The 27575-nt window shown below is 42.0% G+C and overlaps 1 protein-coding gene across 1 annotated transcript; it reads right to left on the minus strand.

Annotated features, from left to right (window-relative positions):
- On the minus strand, window positions 1–27224 carry wrap73 (WD repeat containing, antisense to TP73). Its single transcript, XM_056274823.1, has 13 exons — window positions 27171–27224; window positions 23396–23493; window positions 23022–23174; window positions 19531–19647; window positions 6342–6414; window positions 5496–5599; window positions 4692–4778; window positions 4338–4472; window positions 3087–3164; window positions 2783–2885; window positions 2247–2372; window positions 1092–1283; window positions 1–619 (listed from the first exon to the last, which is right to left on the minus strand). Exons 2-13 carry the CDS (start codon window positions 23462–23464, stop codon window positions 507–509), a joined length of 1350 nt encoding a protein of 449 aa, XP_056130798.1. The 5' UTR covers window positions 23465–23493; window positions 27171–27224; the 3' UTR covers window positions 1–506.
- Between the last annotated feature and the right edge of the window lie 351 nt (window positions 27225–27575).

The following is a 27575-nucleotide window of genomic DNA, read 5'->3' on the forward strand; positions in this document are numbered from 1 at the left end:
CACATACAAAATACTTCAATCTATGAACGGTTAAATTAAAAATGGTCAAACTTTTGAACATGTCTTTAGTTTTTGTTTTTAATCGTGCTTCAATAAGGAGTCATTAAAAAAAAATACTGAACATACATCAGTTCTAATTCTCCAAATGAGTCTCCTACCAACAATACCCCTGGAAATACAGCCCTTCATCTTTCAGGTCTTTGTAAAATCTTATTGCAGTGCCCCAGGATTCACATGTGGAAATGGAGCCCTATGGAGGCAAGTATTTCCCCTGCCTTTGTGGATCCTAATAACCTCAAGCAGCTGCTGGATGCTATCATAACACAATACTCATTGAGTGCAACCTTTTGACTGTGACACAGCCACTTGTCAAAAGGAATCCTCCCCCAAGTCTTTTGGCTCATCAGCTAAATTAACACAATCCTAGCCAAAACGATGAGGGAATGTGGTCTGGTGGTTGGTAGCACAGTTATTTATTCTGGCAGTGAGTTATGTGTTTGTGAGAGTCACTTGTCCTCCTGCTCGGCATCCATGAAGCACAGACACAGCTGCTCCTTCCCAAGGAGGATCAGCGAGTTTCCACTGGAGTGCCAGCTAAGAGACTGGACCTGGAAACCACCTGGAAGGAGAAAAGGGATCAGTGGTAACATCGATGGCATGCACATGCACATACATACGCACATACATACACAGAAATATGCACGCACATACACAAACAAACATGCAGCTGTGCAAAACAGAGTTGATTTATTTTTTCTATTTAATTTAGCCACCATCTTGCTCATCACTGTAGCTTCTGAATCTAAGTTCAACTCAGCTCTCAGTTATCATTCTCTCAATACAATCTAGTTGTCTTGATGATGATGTCATACGGTGATAGTTCAAATACTTATTTCACTAAACCCTATATGTGCTACCTCGTGGGGAAAATAATGGGTATGGTCTTTATTGTGCCACAGGAAATGTTTTCACAAGTATTCATACTTGGCATTTATTAACTAATAAGTAACTTTCATCGTAAATAAACCTATCCCAAAAGGAGGCTAACTCTATTCTTTGATGACAACATTTCTTGAAACCAAGCCAATTACCTTCTGTAGGGACTTGGACTGAAACGCAGCCTGCGGGGGACCAGAGGTAGAGCTTGGCATTGCCTGTGCACAGTGCCAGTCGGGGGCGCCGGGGGTCCCACTGGAAGCAGCGCACAGCTGATGTCTGTTCCAGCACTGCCTCCAGATTCATCTTCTGCATGTCCCACACCCATACCACACTGGCCATGCTGTCTTTAGTGGGAGGAGACACAGATAACAGGTCAAAGCCACCTTTAGCACCAGTAGGTAATATTATTGCAGCCTAAGTGTGAGGCATTACCATAGCATCATTTAATATAACTATTCAAAGGTAGTCTTACACCCCACTTTGAGTTTGTTTGTTTGTTTGTTTGTGTGTGTATGTGCTTGTGTTCATTTTGATGTGGAGAAGAAGGCATCTACTTTTATTTCACATCTGTAGAATCAAAGAATGGTCAAGCGGCACCTTGCTTTAAAATTACCAAGACACATCAAGAGGATCTTATCGGCAGGTGGGGAGACACCCTGGACAGGCCACTAGGCCATCACATGGCCGATACACACACACACACACACTCAAACACACACACACTCAAACACACACACACTCAAACACACACACACACACACACACACACACACACACACACACACACACACACATTTACACCTGGGGATAATTTAGTACGGCTGATTCATCTAACCTACATGTCTTTGGACTGTGGGAGGAAACTGGCGTACCCAGAGGAAACCCATGCAGACACGGGGAGAACATGCAAACTCCACACAAAGGACAACCTGGGACGACCCCCAAGGGTGGACTACCAAGGACCTTCTTGCTGTGATGCGACCACGCTAACCACTGCACCACCGTGCCGCCACTGAATCTACCATTCAGTATTACTAAAATATTTTGACAATACAGTACGCTTATTATGCTATGTAATGATGAAGTCAAACTGGTAATTAACTTTTCATCAGCATAGTATTTTTTTGTGTATTGATTTGTTTTGATTCTTGATTTGGTATTTTCACAGCAAACATAACATGTTCCTCTGCTACCAGCCACTCCACTGCACAAGTCAGCCAAAATGGCAGAAGATGTGGAAAGCAGCTAAATGCCTGTTTTTCTAGTGTTCTTTATGTAGTCGGAGCAAACAAGCCTGCAAGTCATACCATTCTTGGTGGCCAAATAGCAACTGTCCGAGCTGAAGGCCAAGGTAGAAATGCCAATCTTAGGGTTGGCTCGGTCTTGGTCTGGTTTGACCACGGGAAACTGGACAGGCAGTGGGCAAATCTCGTCTAGAGTGAGACACGAAACCAAAGGATATAATTTGTCAAAGAAGCAGTTTCTTTAACCTCAGAAGTTCAAGTTACATTTGCAAAACATAATTTTAACTAGAGGTCACAGACACAAGCAAGGATGGATATAATGCAATGAATGTGAAATCCAATTTAAGGCAATTCCTATACAGAGGTGCACATTTTGAATGGATAGCATCGGTAAAGACAGAACAAAGTGCATATGGGTAAGTAAGTTTCAATTAACCTTTATTATGTGGCTGGTAAATAATTTCAGTTATACACAGGTGTCACATGAATGTGCAGGCCCCAGTTTTATCCAGGAAGAGCCCTGCTATGTATCCTCCCCCCGCACCACAGACACGTGCAGTTACTGTGCCCGAGTCTCTGCTCAACTACAGTACACTTACATTTGCTCTGGGTGCTGAAGAGAGTACTGCCCATGGTGATGCTGTGGATGCAATGGTCATCACTAGCAACCGCAGGCCTCCTCTCCACCTCTTTATACACAACCTGTAAAAACTGTTAATTCTTTCTTTTTTTCTATCGACTCAAAGAAAAAAAGACACATGCAGGTTAAGAGCCCTAATTCTTTGTGAGCATTGCTTAGTTAGTGAATATGAGCTTTTTAACTGAAATGAGCTTTAGGGCTCATCATGAAGGTTTGAGCAGTCATCAACAAAAACACATCTCATAGCTAACACCAATACTCACAGCTTTTGGTTTGTTGATGTTGGCTGGGTGTTCGAATTGTGCAATCTTCTTCCACGTAATATGATTTAGGATACGCACCTAACGATAGGACATTTTAATGTGGTGTTAGTAACCTCGCAATGATAGTGACTGAAATTGTCCATATGAGCATTCATAAACCACATCCAAATTCAATATGTAATGTGACTTGACTGTAGAAATGGGAATCTATTTCTTAAGGCACACCACTATATAGAGATTATTTGTCATATGTGAATAGCAAAATGGCTATCATATTTGCCGTTCAGATTAAGCTGTTGCCGTTAGGCTTGGAATAAATCGGATGCGTAGCGAATGCTCTTTGGTATCCGTGTCAATGGACTGGAGAGAGCATAACAGTCGCAGAGCTCTGTTCCGAGGCATAGTGAGTTTCCATGACGGTTATATTTGCAAGATACCATCAAAGAATCATATCATTCTGATGATCAACGCACTGATGTCTTTACTGCTGATGTCATGCTCACATGTGCAAAGATAGAAATTTTTAAAGGTGCCAAGAGTCATCACTGTGGGATGATGAAACTGGATCTGCTTTCAAAATATATTTTGAAAGCAATGATATATATCACTGCTCAGAGGAGTATTGGATTTGTTAGTAAATCATGTCCACAATAAGAGCAGATGTTTAGTTAAAATGTAGGCTGTGATTTCAATAAACTAAAATAGACAGATCTATTTGTCCTTGAAGATAAGACAGCCCAACCCTAAGTCACAAACTGGCTGAAAACATATCTTAAATAAATAATCGTGAGCCTGTGGATGTGTGATAGAATCTTTGAAGAGAGTGAGGCAGACGGACAACATAAAAGTGAATCCCCTTTGAAAAAGCTGTATGACACTGGGCACATTCCCAAAATTAATGATAAAAAAAAGCTTTGGATGCATATTCCTCGGCTACAGGAGCAAAATGTAACTATATCTTCTTGTCATTTGCTGAGATAATAGAGTCTTTCACTTTTGAGTACCTTTTGGGCTAAACCTAAAGCTGTAATATAAGACAATATTTTATAAGTAAGCACTGTTTCCAATCTAGTGGGCTAAAGCCAAATTCTCCCCCTCCCCCAACTCCACAGTTAAGAACTGGGAATTCACTGGGGAAAAATCTGTTTGTAAAAGTGCCTTCAGTGTGTCAGTGTGTAAAGTAATGTTCCCTGCCTGTCTGGTGTGTTTGTCAGTATCATCGGTCACGATTTCACATAGATTTGTGCCTACTTTTTCGTCATAGCTGCCAATGGCCAGAAACTGGCTGCTGGGGCTCCACGTCAGAGACTTGACTCCCAGCGACCACTCATAGGCACTGTAGTCTGACAACAGACGACCATCCAGAGAGTACAGTAACACCTTGTACTGTGGAGAGGACACATAATGCACCAATTAAAGGTTTTATTCACGAATCCTAGTCCTATCTACTCTTGCAATATATCAGTAAACTTTATCTATGAAGTGCATTTTGGACATAAAAATGCACCACCCTTCATGTGAAAGCAAACGAAAAAAACAAGCAAAGACAAAACAAGGTTGTTCCTATCTCTCCTACACCTGAGAATCTGTTTTAGGTTGACTCACCTCGAGACAGCTGTCCCATACAGCCAATACGCAGCCATTGGGAGACCACTCCAATCCCGCCAGATCCTGTGTTTCTGTCTCAAAATGCTGGGACAATACATACATTTAACTATAGCTTATTTTATACATTATTCCTAAAGCCTACAGTAAATGGGTCATGTACTGTACCGCGTTTCTGATCTTGAGATCTGATCTTCCTGGGTACTTTCATTTACATTAATACCTTTGCAGGCATTCTCCATAGAGGGATACTGTACACCTCCATCACAGATTATTGTCTCAACAAAATGCTCTTTTTAAGTTGTTTCTGTATCTTAGGATTTTTCCCTCATAATGGTCTCAATGGTAATGGTAATGTACAAAATATGTCCCCATGCTTGTCTTTTCAAAGAAATCATATTGTTTCCGGATAGGGCCATATATGAACGTTTTAAAAGCTCAGGCAAAACAGGCTGTTCAGAGTGTCTCTGCAAGCTTTTTGTGGTATGGATTCCCAATGGTATGGTATGGTATGGTATGGTTTTCACATGCCCCCACCTACAGGGAGGACAGCGCACAGCATCGTCCACATTTTGGTGCCACAAGAGCTGGTATGAACTCACCATCTTGCACAAAGACACTTCGGCAGAGCTGATACGTAGGGAGAAATCAGAATGGATCCTAGGATCTCCTTGTTACAGAACAGGGCCTGGACATTTTCTGACCCTTGTGTTCTTTATTGAAAGGTCACGGTTTCCTAAACTAAAAACTATTTGCTTGACAGTGGTTTTGAGTTCCGAGAAAACATTCTGATCTCCTACTCACCCTGAGGAGATGCCAGCTGTCACACACAAATACACTAACATAGTCTTTGCAGTCACGGCGTTCAGCCAAGGCCATGTAGCAACCATCCCTGCTGAAATCTATACCTGTGGTAAAGAAAAGATGGGTGGGGGGCGCACGTTATAGGCAACAACCAACTTAGGGTAATACAGACATTCATATGTAGTTCAGGCTAGACATTTTAAAAGCAGCTAATGAAAAGAGAAAGGGATAAAATTAGAATTTCAAATAAAAAATAAATATTTATGTAAAAAAGACATATGCCCCTTGTCAAACTGATCATAGCATCAACACAAAATTGGCACTTCATAGCAATATGAATTGATAAAAAATACTGATGTCCAAAGACACACAGTCATTATCAACTCTCTGGTATGTGACTAGCTAGCATGACCATATCTTTTATACAACGGGACTGAGGATGCACGGGTCACGTAGAGGCATGACAGGGGCATGTGAAACAGAGGGAGAACCACAGACAATTATTTCCCCAAGTTGCTGACAGGTCTGTTATGGAGAGCATGCCCCGTTTACTGAAGAGGGACACAGCTGTCAGCAGAGAGGACCATAGTTTGGCCCCAGACCCAGGGTTGCACCATAAGGTCAAAGGACAGCCTGTGATTCATGGGGCATGCTGGGGCGTACAGCCCAGTGTCCGTGTCCCCAGGTACTCCTGGTGATGTGCACGCACGCACGCGCGCACACACACACACACGCACGCGCGCGCACACACGCACGCACGCACGCGCGCGCACACACGCACACACGCACGCACGCACGCCAAAGCCATATTCAAATAAATAAAAATAAAATGATCCCCATACTCACCCTTCTGACAAGCCTTGGGATACTTAATGTAAGACACAGCTTTGGTGCACAGGGACCAGACGGTGACTCTCAGCTGTCATGGGATCAGAGTGGGGAAAAAAAATAGATAAAACGTAGCTCAACTTCCAGTGAAAGTATGACAGGCAAGCAGTGGTGCCAATCAGCAGAGTGCATAAATACATCAAAGGACCTACATGTAAAAACAAAAAAATATAACTTTGATCTGGGATCGGCTTTTGATGCCTGCACTTAGTTCAAATAGCACTAATATAGCCATGGAACAACTGTGTAGCCATTTAGACCTGATGTCCCCTCTAATAGCCATTAGATATTATAGACATTAACCTCTCTGTGAGAAAGATTCCACCACTTGTCTTCTGTAAAAGGAGCCTGTCTGGTTGTGGTATGATGAGTGTGAGGGTATGGGGATGGGGCGTCAACACTGGCCTATTAATAAGAGCTCAATCAGTCAGGGAGGGAGCCTAATGAGACCTAAGTGCTCTTCAGAGCATAATGATTGATCCATCAGCAATGGGTCAATCCAAACATAAGAGCAAGATGCTATGCACTCAACTCAGAACAACACCCAGAGAGTAACTGAAATGAGTGGTTCTAACATAAGGATCAGAATCAGATTGATATGTCAAATAAGTTTTTGAATATCAAGTCTTTTAATTAATGCATTGCTCGCAAATATAAATGTTTACGTTTTTAATCACAGAAAATTGGATTTCTATGCATATAAAATTAGTGCAAGTATTTGACAATGTCAATGAAGTTTATGAATACAAGAGGTAGTACAGTGGGTTTGTAGCCACAAAGGTCAATAGGTAAATCAATTAATATATTACAATAGATAGATAAGAGCTGGTGTGACAAGTTTGCAAAATCACAAAGAATTAAATCTATGTCTGTAAGAAGAATTATGACAAACGTGCAGATTTCTGTTGAGCAGGAAGCTCTGACAGGGATATGAGAAACTAACTAGACTCAAGCTGTTGTGAAGCTCAATCATAAGGAAAAGGTCTATCAATCTAACTCGTTGGGTGCACCAAGTGTTTCTGGCACTGTACTTGTTTCTGGCATGTACTTGTTTCTGGCATGTACTTTTGTCCTTCAACATGGGTGCAACATTTGCGGGTTATTCAGGGGAAGTGTGACAGTAAACATTATTAAATGACTACATATCAGTGTATATATAAGTACAATATGAAATTGACAGCTCCTGAAACACATTATCAAAGAGGAGGTACTAGCATAGAGTAGCCAAGATGAGATGTTTCAGTAGCCCTCAGCCACCCAGACACATTTGCCACACGTGTAACACATTAACAACAAGTAATGCTATCATGCCAAACTCTGTTTCACAAATGAGAGGCAGGGCCAAGGATTAACTGTCCGCCCACAAAGCGGCAGAACAAAGAGACCACAGGTGTTAATGTTCAGTTTCACCAGAAGTCAGTCTAGTGCCCGCTGGGTTCACTTGAACAAGATTGATACCGACAACGGTGTGTGGCACCAAGCCAACAGCTTGACATCCCATCCAGCGTCCGAAATAATGCATGGCATCTTGCCCTTCAAGAAACAAGGAGCGCTACAGTCAGTCCTTAAAGACACTGATACAACATTTGTGGGGTGTATCATTGTGGACAGAAAAAAACCTTTTTCCTCACTGCTTATAAACACTTGTCAAGTTGACAGTTGTCAAGTATCAGTGCAGAAAGTGTTAGTACTTGGTTATATCCAGTACCACGAACAATGGAATATTTGGACTATGCTGGGGAAAATAGTGAAAACTTGAGCAGTGCACTCAGTAGAGTGCAGACATATCTCCCCTTCTCCGGTGCTCAGACTTGGGCAAAAAAACAGCTGAGGAGTTAGCACTCAATTGTGGTACAAGACAGGTTTTTCAAAGGTTTTGAATCACCACAACCATGAGAGTTCGTTGATCCTACAGTCATAACTGTTCACAGAAATTATTCGGCTGACAGGCCCAGAAGTATGTGAGATTAGCAGCAGACAGATACATATATACACGGACAGAAAAACCAGTGTCTTTCCTACCATTATAAGAATCTTGCGCAGCATCCAAGTCGATTGAACAGGAAATATGGGAACAAAAAGTTGTTAATATGCAGCACTCAAGCTAAAAAATCTACCTAATAAAAATATTTTGCCTGTCAGTCTGTGGATGCGCAGCCTCCGAGGAGGACCCTCGCATGAAAGCAACTAAATTTTACCTGAAATGACAGCGATTAGGCATTCATAATTTCAAAGCCTTAATTAAAAGACTTCAAATGTGTTTAACTGTCATGGTTTTCATGATATAAAATGAATCAAGGCAAATTGCCGCTACGCTGATTGACCTTCATTCATAAAACAATGGTAAGAAAACAGCTCAGCCATGGGAAACATTCTATTGTAGCAACTGAGATGATCTCCAGCTGTGACTGTTATTAATATTACTCTTGAAATTGTATTTTTATAGTGGAAATTTGTCAAAGCATTCTTATTTGAAGGTAGGAAAACATGTCTGTTATGAATTGATAGGCTTTAATGTTTAATAATAATAATAAATAAATAAATAAATATTATATAGCGCTTTTCTAACACTCAAAGTCGCTTTACAATAAACGGGGAGGACTGTGTGGTCTTGGCTATAAGTGTGAGTGTGCCTTTTCCTACCCCCAGAACAGTGGAGACTATGAAACTTATGTGTGGCTGCAAGGTGAATAAAGTGAATCATTTTTGGTTCCTCCAGTGTTCCTCCAGTTCTCCTGTGCTGAGATAAGCAAAAGATATGCTGATTTGCTGAAATGATTTGCTGGCTTGCAAAATATGATTTACTTCTCGTTTACTTTCAAGACTCATACCCGAATACATGACGTTTTGGATTGACACTGTTGCTGCCCAATCTGACTCAACCGTAGATGTGAGTTGCACATGTACATGATCTGGCAGCGATGGAAAGCAGTGGTGGTCGAGCGAGCTAAAGCGTGAATGGAGAGAGGGAGCGGCAATAGTGAGAACAAACGTTTTTTGAAGCTTTTGAATCACCGCAACCAAAAGAGGTTCTTCATCATACAGTCATAGCTGTGCACAAAAATGTTTAGGTTGATAGGTCCAGTAGTTTGGCATGATTAGCCAGGGACAGACACACAGGCACATAAACATGCACACGCACACGCACACACACACGCACACGTGCGCACACACACGCACATCGCCTGGCGGAAGTAAAAGGTAATCTTGGGACGGACTATTTTAAAAATGAAGCGAATGTTATTCTGATTTCACCAGTTGATTTCACTAATTAGCAATAGTGCCAAGCAATATGCAAACTATTATCATGCTAATCATAGGAATTCTACTTGATATTGCAATAGCTGATAACATATCATACATACAAACATCTGATATCATTGCCCTGACTGAAACCTCCACCGTAAAGGCTGACAGGACTAGTCAGTCGGGCAAAGAGAGGGGTGATGGGGTCAGCATCTGTATCAACAAGAGGTGGTGTAATAACATCAAAACCCACAGCATAGTGTGTACATCTGAAGTTGAGATGGTGACACCCTCATTACGCTCCTTCTATCTCATGAGGGAATTCCCCACTGTACTCATCGATTATGTTTACATTCCAGCCAGTGCTAACACCAAAGTGGCAGCGGAGCTGGTAGCCGAGAGCACTAGTTCCACGTTGGCTAAATATCCTGAAGCCCTGGTGTTAACTGTGGGTGATTTCAACAACTGCAGACTTGATGGTGTTCTGCCATCTTTCCACCAGTATGTTGACGTTCCCAAAAGGAAAGATGACATTCTGGACTTGTGTTATGGCAACAGTACCAATGCATTCAGTGCTCAGGCACATCCTCCCCTCGACTTTTCTGACCATAATGTTGCCCTCCTGCTTCCACACTACAAATTGAAACTGAAATGCGTCACAGCTCAAATCCACTGCGCCACCCAATGGTCAGAGGAACACATCACACAATTACAAGGCTCACTTGCATGCACAGACTGGGACATATTTCAAGGCAATTTGGATAACAGAGTACTTATCACTGACTACATCAAATTCTGCATCACCACAACCATACCCACAGAAACTTTGCAAAAAGATCCTAACTCCAAACATTGGATCACCTCCCATATTAAGCGCAGCCTGAAAGAAAAGCAGAAGGCATTTCAGTGCAGGGACTGGGCTTCCCTTAAAACAATTAACAAAAAGATCAGCAATGACACTATCAAGGCCAAACTCAAATATAAGGACATATTGGAGCAGGAGTTTAGCAACGTGAACATAACACATGGCTTCCATAAAGTAAGAACACTAACTGGTTATAAATCAATTCAAGATCATACCACAATCACAGACCCCACCACCTTTGCCAACACGCTGAACACCTTCTATACACGGTTTGACATCCACAACCACTGTGCTGCCTGTGAGGAGCTACTTAGTGCCCTCCCCTCTCATGAGCCCACACATGCATCCTTCACAATGGAGGGTGTCTGACAGCAGCTGAGCAGGTGCAAACTTGGCAAGGCACTAGGGTCGGACGGCATCCAAGCTAGGCTGCTCAAGCTCTGGCCATGGAGCTCTCCCACTTCCTCTACTCCATCTTCTGGGAATCCTATAGAACGGCATCCATTCCCACCCTCTGGAAAACATCCACCATTACACCGGTACTCAAGAAACCCCGCCCCTCTGAACCCAATCACTACAAACTGGTCGCACTCACCCCAACAGCCATGAAATGCCTGAAAAAACTAATCCTGCGCACCATCTGTTATGGGGCAACAGTGGCTCAGGAGGTAGAGCAGGTCATCTAGTAACTGGAGGGTTGCTGGTTTGATCCTCGGCTCCTCCATGCAAAAATGCCAAGGTGTCCTTGAGCAAGACACCGAACCCCTAACTGCTACCAATCAGCAGGTTGGCGCCTTGCATGGCTGACACCGCCATCAGTGTGTGTGTGTGTGTGTGTGTGTGTGTGTGTGTGTGTGTGTGTGTGTGCGTGCGTGCGTGCGTGCGTGCTTGTGTGTGTGTGTGTGTGGGGGGGGGCATTCACTGATTGTGAAGCACTGTGAGTGGCTGTTGCAGCTAGAAAAGCACTATATAAATGCAGGTCATTTACCATCCTAACAGCTGTCAGTCCACAGCTAGACCCATATCAGTTTGCCTATAGGGTCAAACGGGAGACAAAGGATGTGGTGGCATGTCTCCTCCACTACCTCCCCCAACATCTGGAATCACCTGGCAGCTTCGCTTCAATTCTCTTCATTGACTTCAGCTCTGCCTTCAATACAATTCAATGCCACCAGATGATCAAGAAACTCCACCACCTCAACGTCCCTCTACTCCTCATCCACTGGGTCCACAACTTCCTTAAAAACAGACCACAGGCTATAAGAATACGCGAAGTAACATCATCAACCATCATCACCAACACCAGAGCCCCTCAGGGTTGTGTCCTCAGTCCTTTTTTCTACACGCTCTACACAAACGACTGGATCAGCCCTTCACCCATCACCACTTACTACAAATACTCTGATGACACTGCAATACTGGGACTACTTAATGACAATAACGCTATCACAGCCTATCAACACTCCATTTCTCATTTCACAGAATGGTACATGGACAACTACCTCCAAATGAACGAGGACAAAACAAAAGAACTGGTCATTAACACACCAAGCACACCCCTCACTGGACTAAACCCCATCTCCATCCACGGCAAGACAGTAGAACAGGTTAACAACCTCAAATATCTTGGACTCACTTTAGACAGCAAACTCAGCTTTGATCAACACATCACTGATATCCATAAACGATCCCATCAGAGACTCCACATCATCCACAAGCTCAGAGCACTTTCTGTTGCCCCCCACCTCCTGTTGTTACCTTACAAAAGCATAATCCAACCCATTCTGTTGCACTGCTCCCCCTGTTTCTATACCATGCTGACCATCTAACAAAACCAATCTTACCAGGATCACACATGCTGCCTCCAAGATCATTCACTCCCCCAACACCCAACCTCCCAGACATGAACGACAGAGCCATTATGTGCCTGCACTCACAATAGTGAATGACACCGATCACCCCCTCAATCCATATTTCACACTACTGCCATCAGGCTGTAGATACAGGACTCTGAAATGGTGAAGAGCTCACTTTGGCAGAAGTTTTGTCCCTTCTGTCATAGTAGTATTAAACAAACTCCTTCGCTGACCTAGCATAGAGCCAGATTTATCCACGGGTGTGATACATGTATATGTGCTGGGATACAGGTGGGGAATGAATGATAGGTGTTATGTGACGGTTATGTGTTTATGTATCTGTATGTATATCTGCATGTTGTGGTGTGGTTATCTGTATGTTTCTGTGCATGTGCTGGCTGTGAAAACAAGTTTGCTGCGGGACAATAAAGATTATATATATAAGCAAAAATGCCACGTTTAAGAATCTGACTGGCGTTCATCACATTGAACTGTTTGATAATGTAAAGTATGATATCAAACCAAAACCAGTTTTCAAGTAATACTTTTTCAAATATCAGACCTCATTTTGTGAGAAATTTTAGATGATAAACTCTTATTGCTAATTTAAACAACAAAATTGTGTATCACGTACGTGTATATAACAATAACCAAATTTCATCCCAATACAATACAATACCATTGAAAAATGATGAACAACTATTGAACAACAATTAATTATTACCCAGTCCTAATTAGCACACCTTTAAACCAGATAAGGGATGTCTTTAAATGACTAGGGTATTAGAAGTATCTAACAGTACACCAGATATGAAACAAAACAAGTATGACAGTGTAAGTGCATATTATTGCACAGTGGGATAGTCTACATTGGATGGTATTGAAGTAGAATGAGCAGAAATAAAATTCATGACAATAACATTCAAAAACAGATTTGAAATAATAATAATAATAAATAGGCCCTGTGATGGCCTGACGGCCTGTCCAGGATGTCTCCCCGCCTGCCACCCAATGACTGCTGGGATAGGCGCCAGCATCCCCGCAACCCTGAGAGCAGGATGAGCGGTTTGGATAATGGATGGATGAATGGGATTAACAATAATAATAATGATAATAATTTCCCTGCTTCTGGACCGCCGTCTACCCCAGAAGTAGTAGTTACTGCCTAAAAAAAAAAAAACAAAATAATGATTTTGTTGAACGTTACATTTTTTTCAATGATAATTTTGGGTAAGCTAAGCGTCCCCGAGCCTCTTAATAGTGCCACCTAAGCTGAACACTCATAGCAATTATCATGTAACACAGTCATAATGGTCAACTATTGTCCTATTTTCTAAATAACTTGGGGAAAAAAATGGAATACTGCTTGAAATGTCTTACCGGGAAAAAAAGTAAGCTAACTAAATGCCTTTTACATGGAGTTTCCAGAAGTAACAGCCACATTTAACAGGTCACACTACCGTGCAGCATTAGCAAAAAACAGCCCCCAGATCAAGTCATGTGGAATGCCAGCTCTGTCCACGATACAGATTTCTGCAACAGTAGCGTGGTCCCTCCCCCGGTTAAACTCATCTCAGTAGTCGGTCAGATGGTAGGCATTACAAGCAATCCAAAAGGCATTGGACACGCAAGCCCACCACTGCAATGTTAAGGGTGCTAATAATGTGGCACACATATCGCCTTTTACAGCACAGAACACATTTAATGTGTGCATAAGGCGGCCTCGCCAACCCTGTCATATCGTGCTGTGATGGCTAAAGCTGTGAAAATACTTGAGTGGTCCAATGTTCCTGTCAAAAGCTCAACATGGCCTCTGTTTCACGCAATAAGAACACATTAGGTCTCCTTGGCATATGTGATAAACCCATAGGTTGAAAAATTCAACATATGAATAAATTAATGTAAGATCTGTGGCTCATAGTGTGGCTTTGTTAAGCTATAGGACTGTATTCAACATCTATAAAAACACACAAGCACATACTCATACAAACAGAGATTTACAAAATTTAACTCAGATAAATAAATCAACAAACAAGGCTTTAAAAAATGTATATTACTGGTCATAAAACCTTATACCTATCATATTTCTAAAACTTTAGCTTTATGAATGTGAAGAACTAAGACTGATGAACCCACAAAGCTTTCATCATAGAGTGCCCAGACAGACATTTGAACTAGACAGATATTCAGCCACTGTCTGGCTGTCGCCTTGCTGGCTTGAAGTCAGGTCAAGACATCCAGCGGTGTAAACCCTGCAATTACACCTCACTGCACGTTTCCCGGACATCCCCTCTGGACACAGCACCATGGCAACCAGCATCAACACAAGTCAAACACAAACACGCGCACACTTCTTGAATGCCTTGGACGTACCACATGGGGTAAGGGGCTCGAAAGGCAGTGTAACTCTAAACTGAGAGAAGGGGGTAGCGCATCGGGCAAAAAGGTGGGAAATGCTTTCGTATGCGGTGGGGTATGCTGTGAGATCTGAAGTTGGTAAAACTACACTTTGGGTGAAGTATCCGCTGCAAAGGTGGGCAGTAGCTCTAGGGATGGGACCTTGTGACTTGGAGTATGGTGTGAAAAAGGCAGTGCTCTGAACAGCTGCTGTTTATCCATCAACAAAGGAAAACTTTATGTCTATGCCAGACCTGGCATAACTAGCCACGGTTATTTTCCAGTTCTATAGATATTCTGACATCCTCACTCATCAACGCAATGATTTTTAACAGTGCCATATATGTGTGAATTATGTAGAGACCCTATATCTGCAGATTTTCTATTGCAAACGTTTTTTCATTTTTCATCACATACAAAGATGCTCATTATCTCCAAAATACATTTACACCCTTGCTCACGCGATGTTCTGAGATGCAAAGATACACATAGTTTCTGAGATACTCTTTTAAATATATTTTCAGACTCTTAGTCTTGTGTTGCATTGTTTTGCTTATGTCCCTTGTATTTTTAAGTATTCAAACTAGCAAACAATAAAACTTTATTTGGCTTATTCACTACTTCTCCAGAGTCACTTAATAGTATCTTACTCTTCCTTTTGGCATCCAAGGGGAGATGCATATCGAAATAAGGCTTTCCTTGGACTTGACAAAATGGGATGGTTGGGTCCAGGTAGCACACCTGATCTAGGGGCTGACATTGGCACACACAAGCTTACTAAAAGTCCATCAGAACATAAACGCACGGTCAATGAAAAGTCATCCATTGTCTCACTCAGACAGCCAATACTCAACTTTCAGTGCCATTATTTGGATTCCTGTCAAGAAAAACCACACAATTAGGGAACATTCCCCAAAGGAGAGGCTGTGGGTAACACATGATAAATAAGACCACATGTCGCACCTCTATACCAACTGACAGCGATGCAAAAGAAAAGCTATCCGTCAGCCATTTTTGTAGCACTCCTTGGGATGGGTGCAAGAGAGTGGGTGACTGTCGGTGATGCTGTATAGGCCTATCTGTCAGCAAAGGATTAGCCTGTGGGCATTCCACATAGGAAGCCATCTAAAACAGATATAGCCCATTTCTCTTGTTACAGCCTCATGATGCTACCAAGGATCTGGAGCCTTCCACGGCTCCAGACATAACTTGCAAGGTATGGACGGTGAGCTATTGTCCTGCGTTGCAGCTGCCTACAACTGCAGTTTAGCCTGATAGCACCATTGCCAACAATGCTATGTGCTAGCAGGGCTGCAAGTAGGCACTGACCAAGTATGCTATCACTAATATGATCCCAACAATGTAAAAACCATTAGAGAGGTATAAGGATCGACACTGTCCTTGGCACGAGTTTTTCCGCCCTTACTTTATGACTACTCAGCTGGTAACAGTGGATTAGTGTGGATGCATGTGGACATTGTGTGAGGTCCTCGGATAAATGATAGGAATTCAAATAGGAGATGACTTCGGCGAAGTCTCTCAATAGGGGGGCTTTTTTTTCCAGCCATGTGGCTTACTATTAAAACTTTGACATGGCGCCATCCCACACTGGAAAACAATTGTATTTTTTCATGTCTTCTCACAAGGCCAGATACAATTCATGTTGACACGTGCATGGCCTTTTTTAAAGGAACAGCTTGGGAGCCTTTGTAGCTTGTTGGAATGGTGACTAGGCCATGTCTACCTGATGTCTGTCAATAACTGCGACTACAGCCCCTGGTGGCACACAAGACAAATATAACCCATCTCTTGATGTAGCAATACCTGCTGTGAGCTGAAAAATGACAATATACCCAAGATGGAATTTGTTCTTGGGTGAGGGAGGGAAAAAAAGCAACAGCAGTCTAACTGACAAGGACTCACACATACACGCACAAAAGCATACACAGTCCACACCACAGGCAGCTGTCCCCAAACAAGTTAATATAGCAGGCTGTTTATGAGTGAGGCTGAAATTCAAGCTCGACACGGACACCTGTCTGGCACAGCCTTAATGAAATCTTGGGCTGAGGTGAAGGTAAGGTCAGTGGGCCCCTTGGCAAGGTGGCAGCCAATGCCTCTGACGCTTCTGGTAAATTAGCTTTGTTACCTCAATCAGGAAAAGATGCTTGCTAACATTAAGCTTTGCAAAGTATCCAAACTTCTCTTTCGTTCAGTGTATTCATATCAAGTACAGTCAGGGATCATCTTTGGTCTGGCACTACAGCACAGGTGAAACTGTGTTGACTGCAAAATGCACCCACATGAGCTCCCACAAGACTCAGTTAATTAGGAAACAAAATCTGGACATATTTTGAATAGAATATGAGGTTAGGCAAGGTACTATAGGCTGACCAAGCAAGCCACACACATGCTCTTTTTCTTTGCTGTTACATATTTCCACGATTAACATCGTTTACATCTTGGGAGTTGCCCCACAATCTGTAACTGTAAATACTAAAAAATTTTAATTTTATATTTTTGTTCATTTTTAGATTTTTTTAGTTTCAACTTAATAAGTTTTCTCACATGCTTTAGCTTTTTTTGAGGTTGGACTGATGCTTAAGCATTTCATTGCCAACAATACCGGCCACATTGTATTGTTGTGCAATTGACAAATAAGACAACTTAAACTTTAACTAATCAACATGTTTTACCACCGGCCATTACTGCCAAGCTCCTCAGGAGCTTTTGAGGGTGAAGTGCGTTTCCCAACGGAGTGTAGTTGTAGTTGGTAAAGGAGGGTAAAATCCACAGATTTTCTAACCAATCTGGAGACTTGAACTAGCAACCACCTTATCACTTGTGTTTTCAAGGCCTTCAGGCCACAACTGCTGGAGTGGGGAAGTAAGAGGGTGTATCGCTTCATGTTAAATGAGTACAGAGGCTACCTTTGGCCATTTTGGATACCAGGTTAATTGGCAATGCGGCAGCGTCTATGAGCTATTTTTAGCCCTTCCCGAGCGGAAGCGGAAGCTTCGCAGCAAACGGAAGTCAGACATCGGATGCACTAGACTACATTAGAGGTAAGCAGTTTGTTGTAATTTTCTTCGTTTTTTGCGTAATTTTTTGCCGTTTTCACCTATTTTTTTCTAGTGTGTCATGGTGTACATAAAATGGTCTACATAACACTGTCTAACGTGCTCCGCATGTCTGCCTTCCTGTGACGTGTCCATAGCGACAGCAATGCTGTGACATCCCTCGGACGCTGCCCCATTCTGAATGGCACCAGTACAGTCAGGTAATCAAAAATGTACTGTCCCCCATTGGTTCTTAAACCAGTAGCACCAGTGAACAAATATAAACCTAGCTGATGTAAAGTATGTTATGCCTTTATTTAGTTCCATTTGTTAGCTCTTGGGCTCCACTTCCTCATAACCTACATATCAAAAACAGCAGGAAGGTTAACTTATGAGCTCACCTGGTGTCCTATACTGTACAGGTGTCCAATACTGTGATGGTGGCAAGTGTCATAAGAAGTTATGTGACGATGGTTTATTCTGTAAAAAATTCCATAGGGGCTACTTTTAATTCCTGCTTACTTTTAAATATACTTTTATGATAAGATAACGGAATGCAACCTAGTTATACTGCTTTCTAAGACCTTGTCATCATAAGCTTTGCTGTACTATGCAGACAGATTCCTCCCTGGGGAAGGAACCTCAATTCTATTCCTGCTGTCTTTTTTTTTTTAACAGAAGATGCAGACAGACACAAAGCAGACATGCCAGAGACGTTTGCACTCCCTGCACCCTTCTCCAGTCCAGACACAGTTGTGCGCTGGGTCACAACACCTGTCAAACGATTCCTGGAGTCAGGTTCAGCATGACAGACTCGGCCCACTGAGGCATGGTGCCCTAGTCATAATCCAAATGGCCCCACATGTAGCTAGCAATGTCCCATCAACCCTTTGGACATGCGCTTATTAAAGGGTGAATATTAGACAACAGAACTGAGAGCCAGAGGCTGGAGTTTGTTGTGTCTTTTTTAGTCAAAATTTCCTTCTGCAGACATTTCTGGGTATAATCAACTGTGGCAGGCATCTCTAGACTCTCTTTTTTTCCAATGTTCAGGGGCCTTTTCAGGAGGGTTGGCCATTCTTATTTTTATATCTTACTAAATCTTTTATATCTTACTAAACTGATGCATGACAGATAATGTAGATATTTAAATTAATTTATATTCTTCTTTTTAAATATGACGATAAAAATTTTTCCTAAGATTTTTGTGAGGCGCCTCAACTCAAGTTGGAAGACCAAGTTCATGGGACAAAAATGTGTCAGTTGGTTTTGTCTACTAAAATCAAGTGATTTCTCAGTCTAGTGGGCAAGACCAGTATTGAAAAGAAAACAGGACAAAAAGAAAAAAATGAAAGTGAACATTAATCACTGCCATATAGAACATCACCAATAGGTATCACTGGTTAAGGAAATACCAGTCCTACATCACAAGGGCACATACACACATTGCACTCATGCCCCAGAGGTACTTGAGACCCATGTATGACAGGACGCTAACAGGCGGAACTATGAAACTGTACTGAATACATGTGGCAGGTGTGTGTATGTGCATGTGTATGTGTATGTGTTATGTGTGGTGGGGGCAATGGGGGGTGTTCAAGGAAAGCTCTGGTGTCTGGCTATTTTCAGGTCTCCCTTCCTTGTGGGGCAGCAACAGTTGACACCGGGTGGGCACACATATAAACACACAGAAGCACAGACACACATGGTGACTTCACACTTACGTGGAACTCGGTGGTGTTGAGAATGTGACGTCCATCCGGGCTCCAGCGTGAGGAAACTAGTCCTATTGAGCCCTCGTCAATCTTACAGTGCCAGTCGGGCTGTTCAAGAGACCACACCTGAAGACAGACACAAAGACAGAGAATCAGTTGACAGGCAGACAAACAGAAGACAAGTCTGACTTCCTCCTCCCCCACCATCCCCTTCTTCTGTCCTCTTCAACCTGCACACAAGTAAACTGTAAGCAACACCTCAGCAGCATCAGTGATCATGAAGGACTGGCGCTGGTTACCCCTTCAGAAGTAAGTTGCATGGACACCCAGAGTGCTGAACCGGCAATGTGCAGAATATTTGTGACACTGTGACTTTACAAATGGTATGACTTTGCCATTTTCACAGCTGCCAAATCTCAATCATCAAACAAAAACTGCAGGCTGAATTTGTCATTAAAAATGTCAATCAATTTGGCTACTAGTTTAGTACACTTTGCAGATATCCCTTCAAGAGAAATTTACCTTTCCTTTGTAACAAAACATATAGTCCAAAACGACTGGTGCACATGGAGAGGATAAGCTGATGAGGAAGTGAGAAAGAAACAGCATGGCTGATACTTGATTATGTTGATGACGTTGATTCATGCATGTTGATATTAATGAGCTATATTATTTGATCAGATCAGCTGAAGTATGGTCTATACAGTGACAAGTGATTGGAGAAAAAAAATATTCTGTACTAATGTGCAATGAGTTTAAATCGAAATACACGTATGGTTGTGAAAGTGACTTGACAGCCAATTGAAGCTAAAGTTCTTTGTTTTTTTGCTGGGCAAATTCCTCTTGAGATACAGTGTCAAAAACCAGTGGTAACCTCTGAATACGATTGGCTTTTCAACTGTGGGTTTATGTGTGTGATGGTATTTAAAGGGGCCCTCCCCTCCTCCTCATCATAAATCACTGCCTTTGAATTTTACTATTCACTTACCTGACAAATATAATACATCTCCTATCATCTTAAATATGCACTGAAACTATAATTTCAAAACTACTTTCATCATGCTGTAAGCTAACAAGTTACTGCATGATGAAAGTAGTTTGATGGACCATCTCTAAAGCATCTACATTTAAGAAACACAACCTGACACAAAAAAATTTAAGGTTTGCCATCAGTTTTGTTGCAAATAAAAATGTTCTTACTTTTCAGGTCTATTGCCTGATTAAAACAGAGTACAAAATGCTCAATATCTGAAAAGAGAATATTCTTGACTGTGTTTTATATACTATAGCCTCAATGCTCATGATCACTACGCTTGCCACACACACACACACACACACACACACGCATACACGCCTTCACCCGAAACGAGTAAAACACAAGTTAATACAAAGACAGTATAAATCTATGATTCATTATCTCCATATTCAAATGTGAGGCTGCACCCTAGATGACGACACTATTTGGTGCTCTATAGTGTCCCTTGGCAAGATATTCTGTTGTTTGGTGGCACAGTGTAGATGAGACGGCCGCAGAAGAATCCTGTTGCTTTTGCCAGAAATGCTGCTGAGTTGACAAACAGAGCTGCCGGTTGCCAGAACCGCTGTCAAGTTGACTGAGCGGAGCCGCCATGGTTTACCCTTTCCGGGTACTGACAGCTGGGTAGACTATGCTCGGGGATTAGAATTCAGAGTTACCTTCTCCTAGCCTTTGCCTAAAGAGGCATCAACCCACAAGGCAGCAGGTGAATTTGAAATCAGAGTTCCCTTCTCCTATCCCAATGTGTTGGCTGGACTGGGCACCATGGGAAGTACCATACAGGCTTTCAGGAAGACCAGATCTATCAGTAGGGATGTCATCCTTAGCCAAAGGGCCATTGCTGAGGTAAGGTGCTACCCTTCTACAGCCTACGGCTGCAGTTTAGCATCTTACCCAGGACTGTACGCTTGCCAGTAGAAACTATATATGTATGGCACTGTTCTAAACCAAGAGTTCACAAACTGTAAACTTACACAATCTATAAAGACTCAAAACACATAAAATATAGAGGAAATGGGTTAAAATAAATCATGCAACACTCTGTCTTACATGTCCCATATCTTTTTACAATCAATGCCCAACTTGGACCAAAAAATGGGGCCAATTAAGGGGGGAAAAATTACATTAAATAAAAAAAGTCTCCATACTTCTAGTTATATGCTCCCATCTTTTCCTGTCTACTACTACTACTACTACTACTACTACTACTTCTTCTTTCGGCTGCTCCCGTTAGGGGACACTCCCATCTTGTACTGTATAACACCTTAATATGTAACATCTTTGGATATCACACTGCATCATTACAAATATGTAAGTTGGTTGATGCAAACAGTCATTCCACATGGAACCATCCTATTAAATCAGTTGCGTCCACCTTTGCGTCTGCACCTTTTGTAGACCCAGATTATCTGACTATCTTTAGAAGAGATTGGAATTCATATTACACTGTTCATTAACCCAAACATTTGTTCATCAACCAACCAGCATGCCTGAACATAGGAAGATGTTTTAAACTGGTGTGACTGATGGTTCTATTTCCAAGTTTACCAAACTATAGCTGTACAGCCTCCGTGCAACTCCAGTGATGAGGATCTTCAGTGGTAAGAATCATAAAATGGTTTATTGCCTAATTTCAGTAAATTCAATTGGCCCGGGAAATTTAGTGTTTTGCACTCATGACACTGTGTGTATTTCTCCCAGCCTGGCAAAGATTTATTTTAACTCTGATACACTTTCTATGGCCAAATTAAACACAGTCAAGCGACGTACTGATGTGGCATTTTCCCCACCCATCCATCCATCCATCCATCCATCCATCCACCCACGTTCTAACCGCTGCTCCTTTAGGGTCACAATGGCAATAGTGTGAGCGAATAGACCTGGACACCCCTTTCCCCAGAAACTTCCTACAGCTGCTCCTGGGAAATCCCCGGGTGCTCCCAGGCCAGCTGGGTGATATAATCCCTCCAGCACATCCTGGGTCTGCCCCAGGGTCTATTCACAGTTGATTGTGCCCAGTAAACCTTGACAGTGACGTGCCTAAGGGGCATCCTTACTAGATGCCTGAACCACATCAACTGGTTACTTTTGATGTGGAGGAGCAGTGGTTCTGCTCCAAGATCCTCCTGGATCACAGAGCCCCTCACCCTGTCACGTACAGTGAGCTCTGCAACCCTGTGGAGGAAACCCATTTCAGCCACTTCTATCTACGGTCTTATTCTTTTGATCACCATCCATAGCGCATGACCATAAGGGAGAGCTGGGATTGCTTTGCAGCTCCTCTCCCTATTCACCATGATGCAAAGGCTGCATCACTGCAGACACTGCCGCTAACCGCAGGTCAGTCTACGATCCCGCTTAACCTCACTTGTGAATAAGACCCCAAGACACTTAAACTCCTCTTGATTAGGTATTTTTAAACATCCCCATTCCTAGTTTTCAGTTCCTGTTCTCAATATCTTACCTGCACAAGTCCTCTCTTGTACATAGCACAGAGAATGAAAAGGGAGTCTGAGGACCACTCCATGTGGACTATCTGGTCCAGGCAGGTGTAGAGATGCAATATCTGTAGGGTGTTAACATCTCGCACCACCAGCCTATACTGCACACAAGTAGCCTGAGGGGTGCAGACAGTAAGAGAAACCTGATAACCAAGACAACTTGACTACTACCCATAAATGTAAACTACAAGTTAAGAAAATCTACAAAGTACATTTCATCATTACAATAGCATAAAATGCATAAACTTATTTACAAAGACAATGCATTAGTGAGTTCAATTCTTTATGTGGTAGCATGGGTAAAACTAGTTCTACAAAGAAAAAATAAACTGCTTACCAAATATTTCCCATCTGGGGAAATGTTGCAAAGTTGGTTGGATTGCTTAAAGACCTCAGAGAAATTCATCTCTTTATGTGTATATCAGTTGCTCCTCTCTAAGAGACAGGGAAACATGTTGAAGAGTAATAATGAAAATGTATAAGATAAAACAACTAGCAGTCTCTCAGAAGCTTTGTCTAGAATAATCAAGACAATAGTGTGTGTAGAGAAATCAGTCATTAGCAGCAAACCCTATGTACTACAAGGAACTGCTGCAAGGCTGCTATTTTAGATTCAAATGATAGTTCACTATTATCTCGAAATATCAATCCTTACAGGAGGGAAATAGCGCTGCTACAGCATGCACACACAATGAATGAAATATAAAACAATTTGTGAGGAATTTTAAAAATACAAGAAAATATAAAGCAAGAACTATAAGTATAATAAGAAATTTAAGACGAAATAGAGTACGTAAGTACCACTGTCATGTACTATACTGATACAAAAGATATACATACTATACATAGAGTATGCTGATACATACTATACAGTGTGTTAAACATATAGAAGATATACAATGCTGTGATATAATATATATACAAAATGCAAAATACATAAGACATGCATATGTAGATGTACCAAAAGGAGTGCAGAGGGATTAACGTTAACCTGTATGGTGTACTTAGAAAATATGAACACAAGATGGCGCCCATAACCAATTATGTACTTGTCAGGTCTATTATGAGTTTGCATTGGGGGCTTGTTTGATCGCAGAAGATAAAAAAAGTTAATGAAATATTTTGATCAAGTACCATGATTTCATTTAAAAAAATTCTTAAACCACAGCAAAAGTTTCCTGTATAAAATATCATTCAAGTATCTGCCTAACAGGAAAGCACTTGAGTAAGTTATTTATGACAATGTCAATCAAAAATCATCAAGTTGTCTTGTACACTACCAATTTGGCTAAATAACAATTATCCAACTCCTCACTTTGGAATGCGTTTGCCAATATGTATTGTTGGCATTAAAACTCTGAAGATTTCTTCTACTTTATATTGTCTTTATGTATGCTCAATAATCCAGGTAAGAAAATCACAGAAGGTTGAATCAGTTCATCGGGACACAAGGTTTATTGAGAGAAACGGATATATACCAAGTCCAGTTGCACTCGATTCAATTTCTTTGGATAACCATGACCTGGATGAATGAGAACATTCACAGACCTATTGAGAGAAACGTTTCATCACTCAATCTAAGTGACCTCTTCTGTCTCAATTGACTGCAGGTAAACTATACAGTGGCATAACGACTGAAAAAAATTTGGTTTCCTAGCAAATAGTCGTGAGCATTAACTAGTTACAATGGCAATGTGTACTATTCACAGAGGGTTGGGGAATGATTGCAATCACATCATTGTTAAATTGTGACACGTGTACTCTTAGCCCCCCACCCCCCACCCCATCCCGGTTCAGGGATGGTCGTTCACTCTTCACATAGATAGCCTCTTTGACTCCCTGTTCAAACCAGCGTTCCTCCCTATCAAGGATGTGCACATTCTCATCCTTGAAAGAGTGGCCACTGGCCTGTAGATGGGTGTAGACTGCTGAATCCTAGACTGACGCGTTGGCTCTTCTGTGTTGTGTCATCCTCTTGGCCAGCGTCTGTTTGGTTTACCCGATGCACACGCTATGGCAATCTTCCCAGCACTTCACAGCGTATGCTATATTGCACTACTTCTGCTGGACCTGATCCTTGGGGTGGACCAATTTCTGGTGGTAAACATCAACAATCAAATGTTCCCCATCACCAACTGCAATTTCACAGTCTAAGAAGGCTAACCTGTTATTTTTCACATCCTCCCTGTTGAATTTGATGTGGTTGTCAGGAGGATTCGCCCATTCCTCACCGACGAGAAGGCACAGGTGCTTATCCAGGCTCTGGTCATTTCCCGGCTGGACTACGGCAACTCCCTCCTTACTGGTGCCCCGGCATCGGCCATCAGATCTCTGGAGCTTGTTCAGAAAGCTGCAGCTCATCTGGTGTTCAACCACCCTAAGTTCTCCCACACAACTCCCCTTCTCATGTCCCTACACTGGCTCCCAGTAGTTGCTCGCATCCAGTTTAAGACTCTGGTGCTAGCCTACAGGGCAGTGAAAGGAACAGCTCCTTCCTATCTCCAGGCCATGGTCAAGCCCTACACCCCTGCCCGACCACTTCGATCTGCTACCTCCGGACGCCTGGTTGCCCCGTCGCTCAGAGGCCCCTGCTACCAATCGACCCAGTCGCGGCTCTTTTCTGTCCTGGCCCCAGTGGTGGAATGAACTGATTTCAGGACAGCGGAGTCACTGTCCATCTTTTGGCGCAGGTTGAAAACTCACTTCTTCAAGAACTACTACCTTGTTACTTACTCTTAGCACTTATTGTATTCACCCATTTAAAAAAAAATCTCTTTCTTGCGCTTTTACTTTAGCACTGGTTTTGCTCTTAGATGCTTGTTTAGAGAGAAGATGCACTTACAACCTCTGATGACTATTAGTTCTCCTGATTTCCAACGTTAAATGCAATTATTGTAAGTCGCTTTGGATAAAAGTTTCGGCTAAATGACTGTAACGTAATGTAATGTTGTCCACAGAGTTAATGTGGTCGGTGAAATGTGGTACGTCCTTAGATTTCATTTTAACCCAGGTGTCGTCCACAGATCTGAACCAATGGCTCGGTGGTGTCTCTGGATAGGACATCAGAGTCCTGTTTTCCACTTCCTCCACATACAAGTTGGCCATTATAGGTGAAACTGGGGAACCCATAGCATACCCATGCTTCTGACTATAGTACTGTCCCCTGTATGTGTATGCAACCATTTCCAAATCCTCTGTGAATAGTACACATTGCCATTGAAACTCTAGTTAATGGTCACGGCAATTTGCATATGAAACCGATTGTTGTTTTTGGTTATTATGCCACTGTATTGTTTATAAGGGTGGGGATACCTGCAGTCAGTTTAGACTGAAGAAGTCACTTAGATGAGTGATCAAACGTTTCTCTCAATAAATGCTACCATCTACTTTATATTACACCAACAACGCAAGGACCATGTTAGAAAAGAAATTGGAAAGGTTTATTGAGCCGAGTACACTTGGGAAAATAAAATGTACTCACGGGAATGGTAGTGTACGCTTAACAGATCCAAAGGGTAGAGAAAATACAAACTTATATAGCAACCTTAGATCTATCCAACAAGTAACCTTCTATCACCGACATCCAAGAAGCCTTCATGCAATAAAGGGGAAAAAAACACTCGTAGAAGAAAAAAAAAACACCTTGGGTTGAAGAATATTCTGCACACACACACACACACACACACACACACACACACACACACACACACACACACACACACACACACACACTACTTGATGGACAATATCAACTGAGACGATGCTAGAAGTACTAGACCACTTTCAGGCGCAACTTAAGTACAAGACAAATTAGCTCGTATCATTGCCAAAGAATCGTCCACATCCCCGCTCGATTACTGTCTCTGCTTTTTCAGATAAGGAGTGTTATTTGTCAAAAAAGAGGCCAATTTTACATTTGCTTTAGCTGTTACCCTAACGTTAGTGGTCAATCAGCTAGCAGCTGCTAGCAGATAATCGAACCTTTGCAAGTAAACAGGTACGCTAAGCTGTCTGGTTAGCTTCAACGAACTTCATTACAAAGCTGATGTTTAATCTTAAAACCAAAAATTGTTTTTTCATATATTAAAGGAGAAAGGTGACTCGAAACTTACCCTGCTCACATATTTTTCTTATGCAGCGATTAGGTTGTTGTGGTTGTTTGTATGAAGGGATGGCGTCAGAAAACACTGTCCAATGGGCATCAGTATAAGATTGGGATGCTGGGGATGCTGGGAAATGTAGTTTAATATGTCTTCTTTCTGCGGCGTGTATTGTGACTTCTTTTTTTTAACCCATTGATAAAGAGGTAACGGTTGTTTCTGGTTTATTTGTTTTGTTTTGTTTTTAAAAGGCTATTCTGGTCGTTTAGAATTGACCTACATTTGAATGTCTACGTTTGGTAATTTTAAATCTGTTCCTTTTACGTTTCTATAGTAAATGCCTATGTTTAGCCTATATATAGTATTATGTGAAATATTCTTTTCCCATTGGATAACTTATAGGTTGTGTTTTATCAT

The sequence above is a fragment of the Lampris incognitus genome, chromosome 2, assembly GCF_029633865.1.
Source record: "Lampris incognitus isolate fLamInc1 chromosome 2, fLamInc1.hap2, whole genome shotgun sequence".
Lineage (NCBI taxonomy): Eukaryota > Metazoa > Chordata > Actinopteri > Lampriformes > Lampridae > Lampris > Lampris incognitus.

Excerpts from the sequence above, each read along its gene's own strand:
- wrap73 (XM_056274823.1), bottom strand. The coding sequence starts at position 23,464 with ATGAATTTCTCTGAGGTCTTTAAGCAATCCAACCAACTTTGCAACATT. Across the intron at positions 19,648-23,021 it reads ACAAGAGAGGACTTGTGCAG|GTGTGGTCTCTTGAACAGCC; the intron begins GTAAGATATTGA and ends GTCTGTCTTCAG. Across the intron at positions 1,284-2,246 it reads CTATTTGGCCACCAAGAATG|ACAGCATGGCCAGTGTGGTA; the intron begins GTATGACTTGCA and ends CTCCCACTAAAG.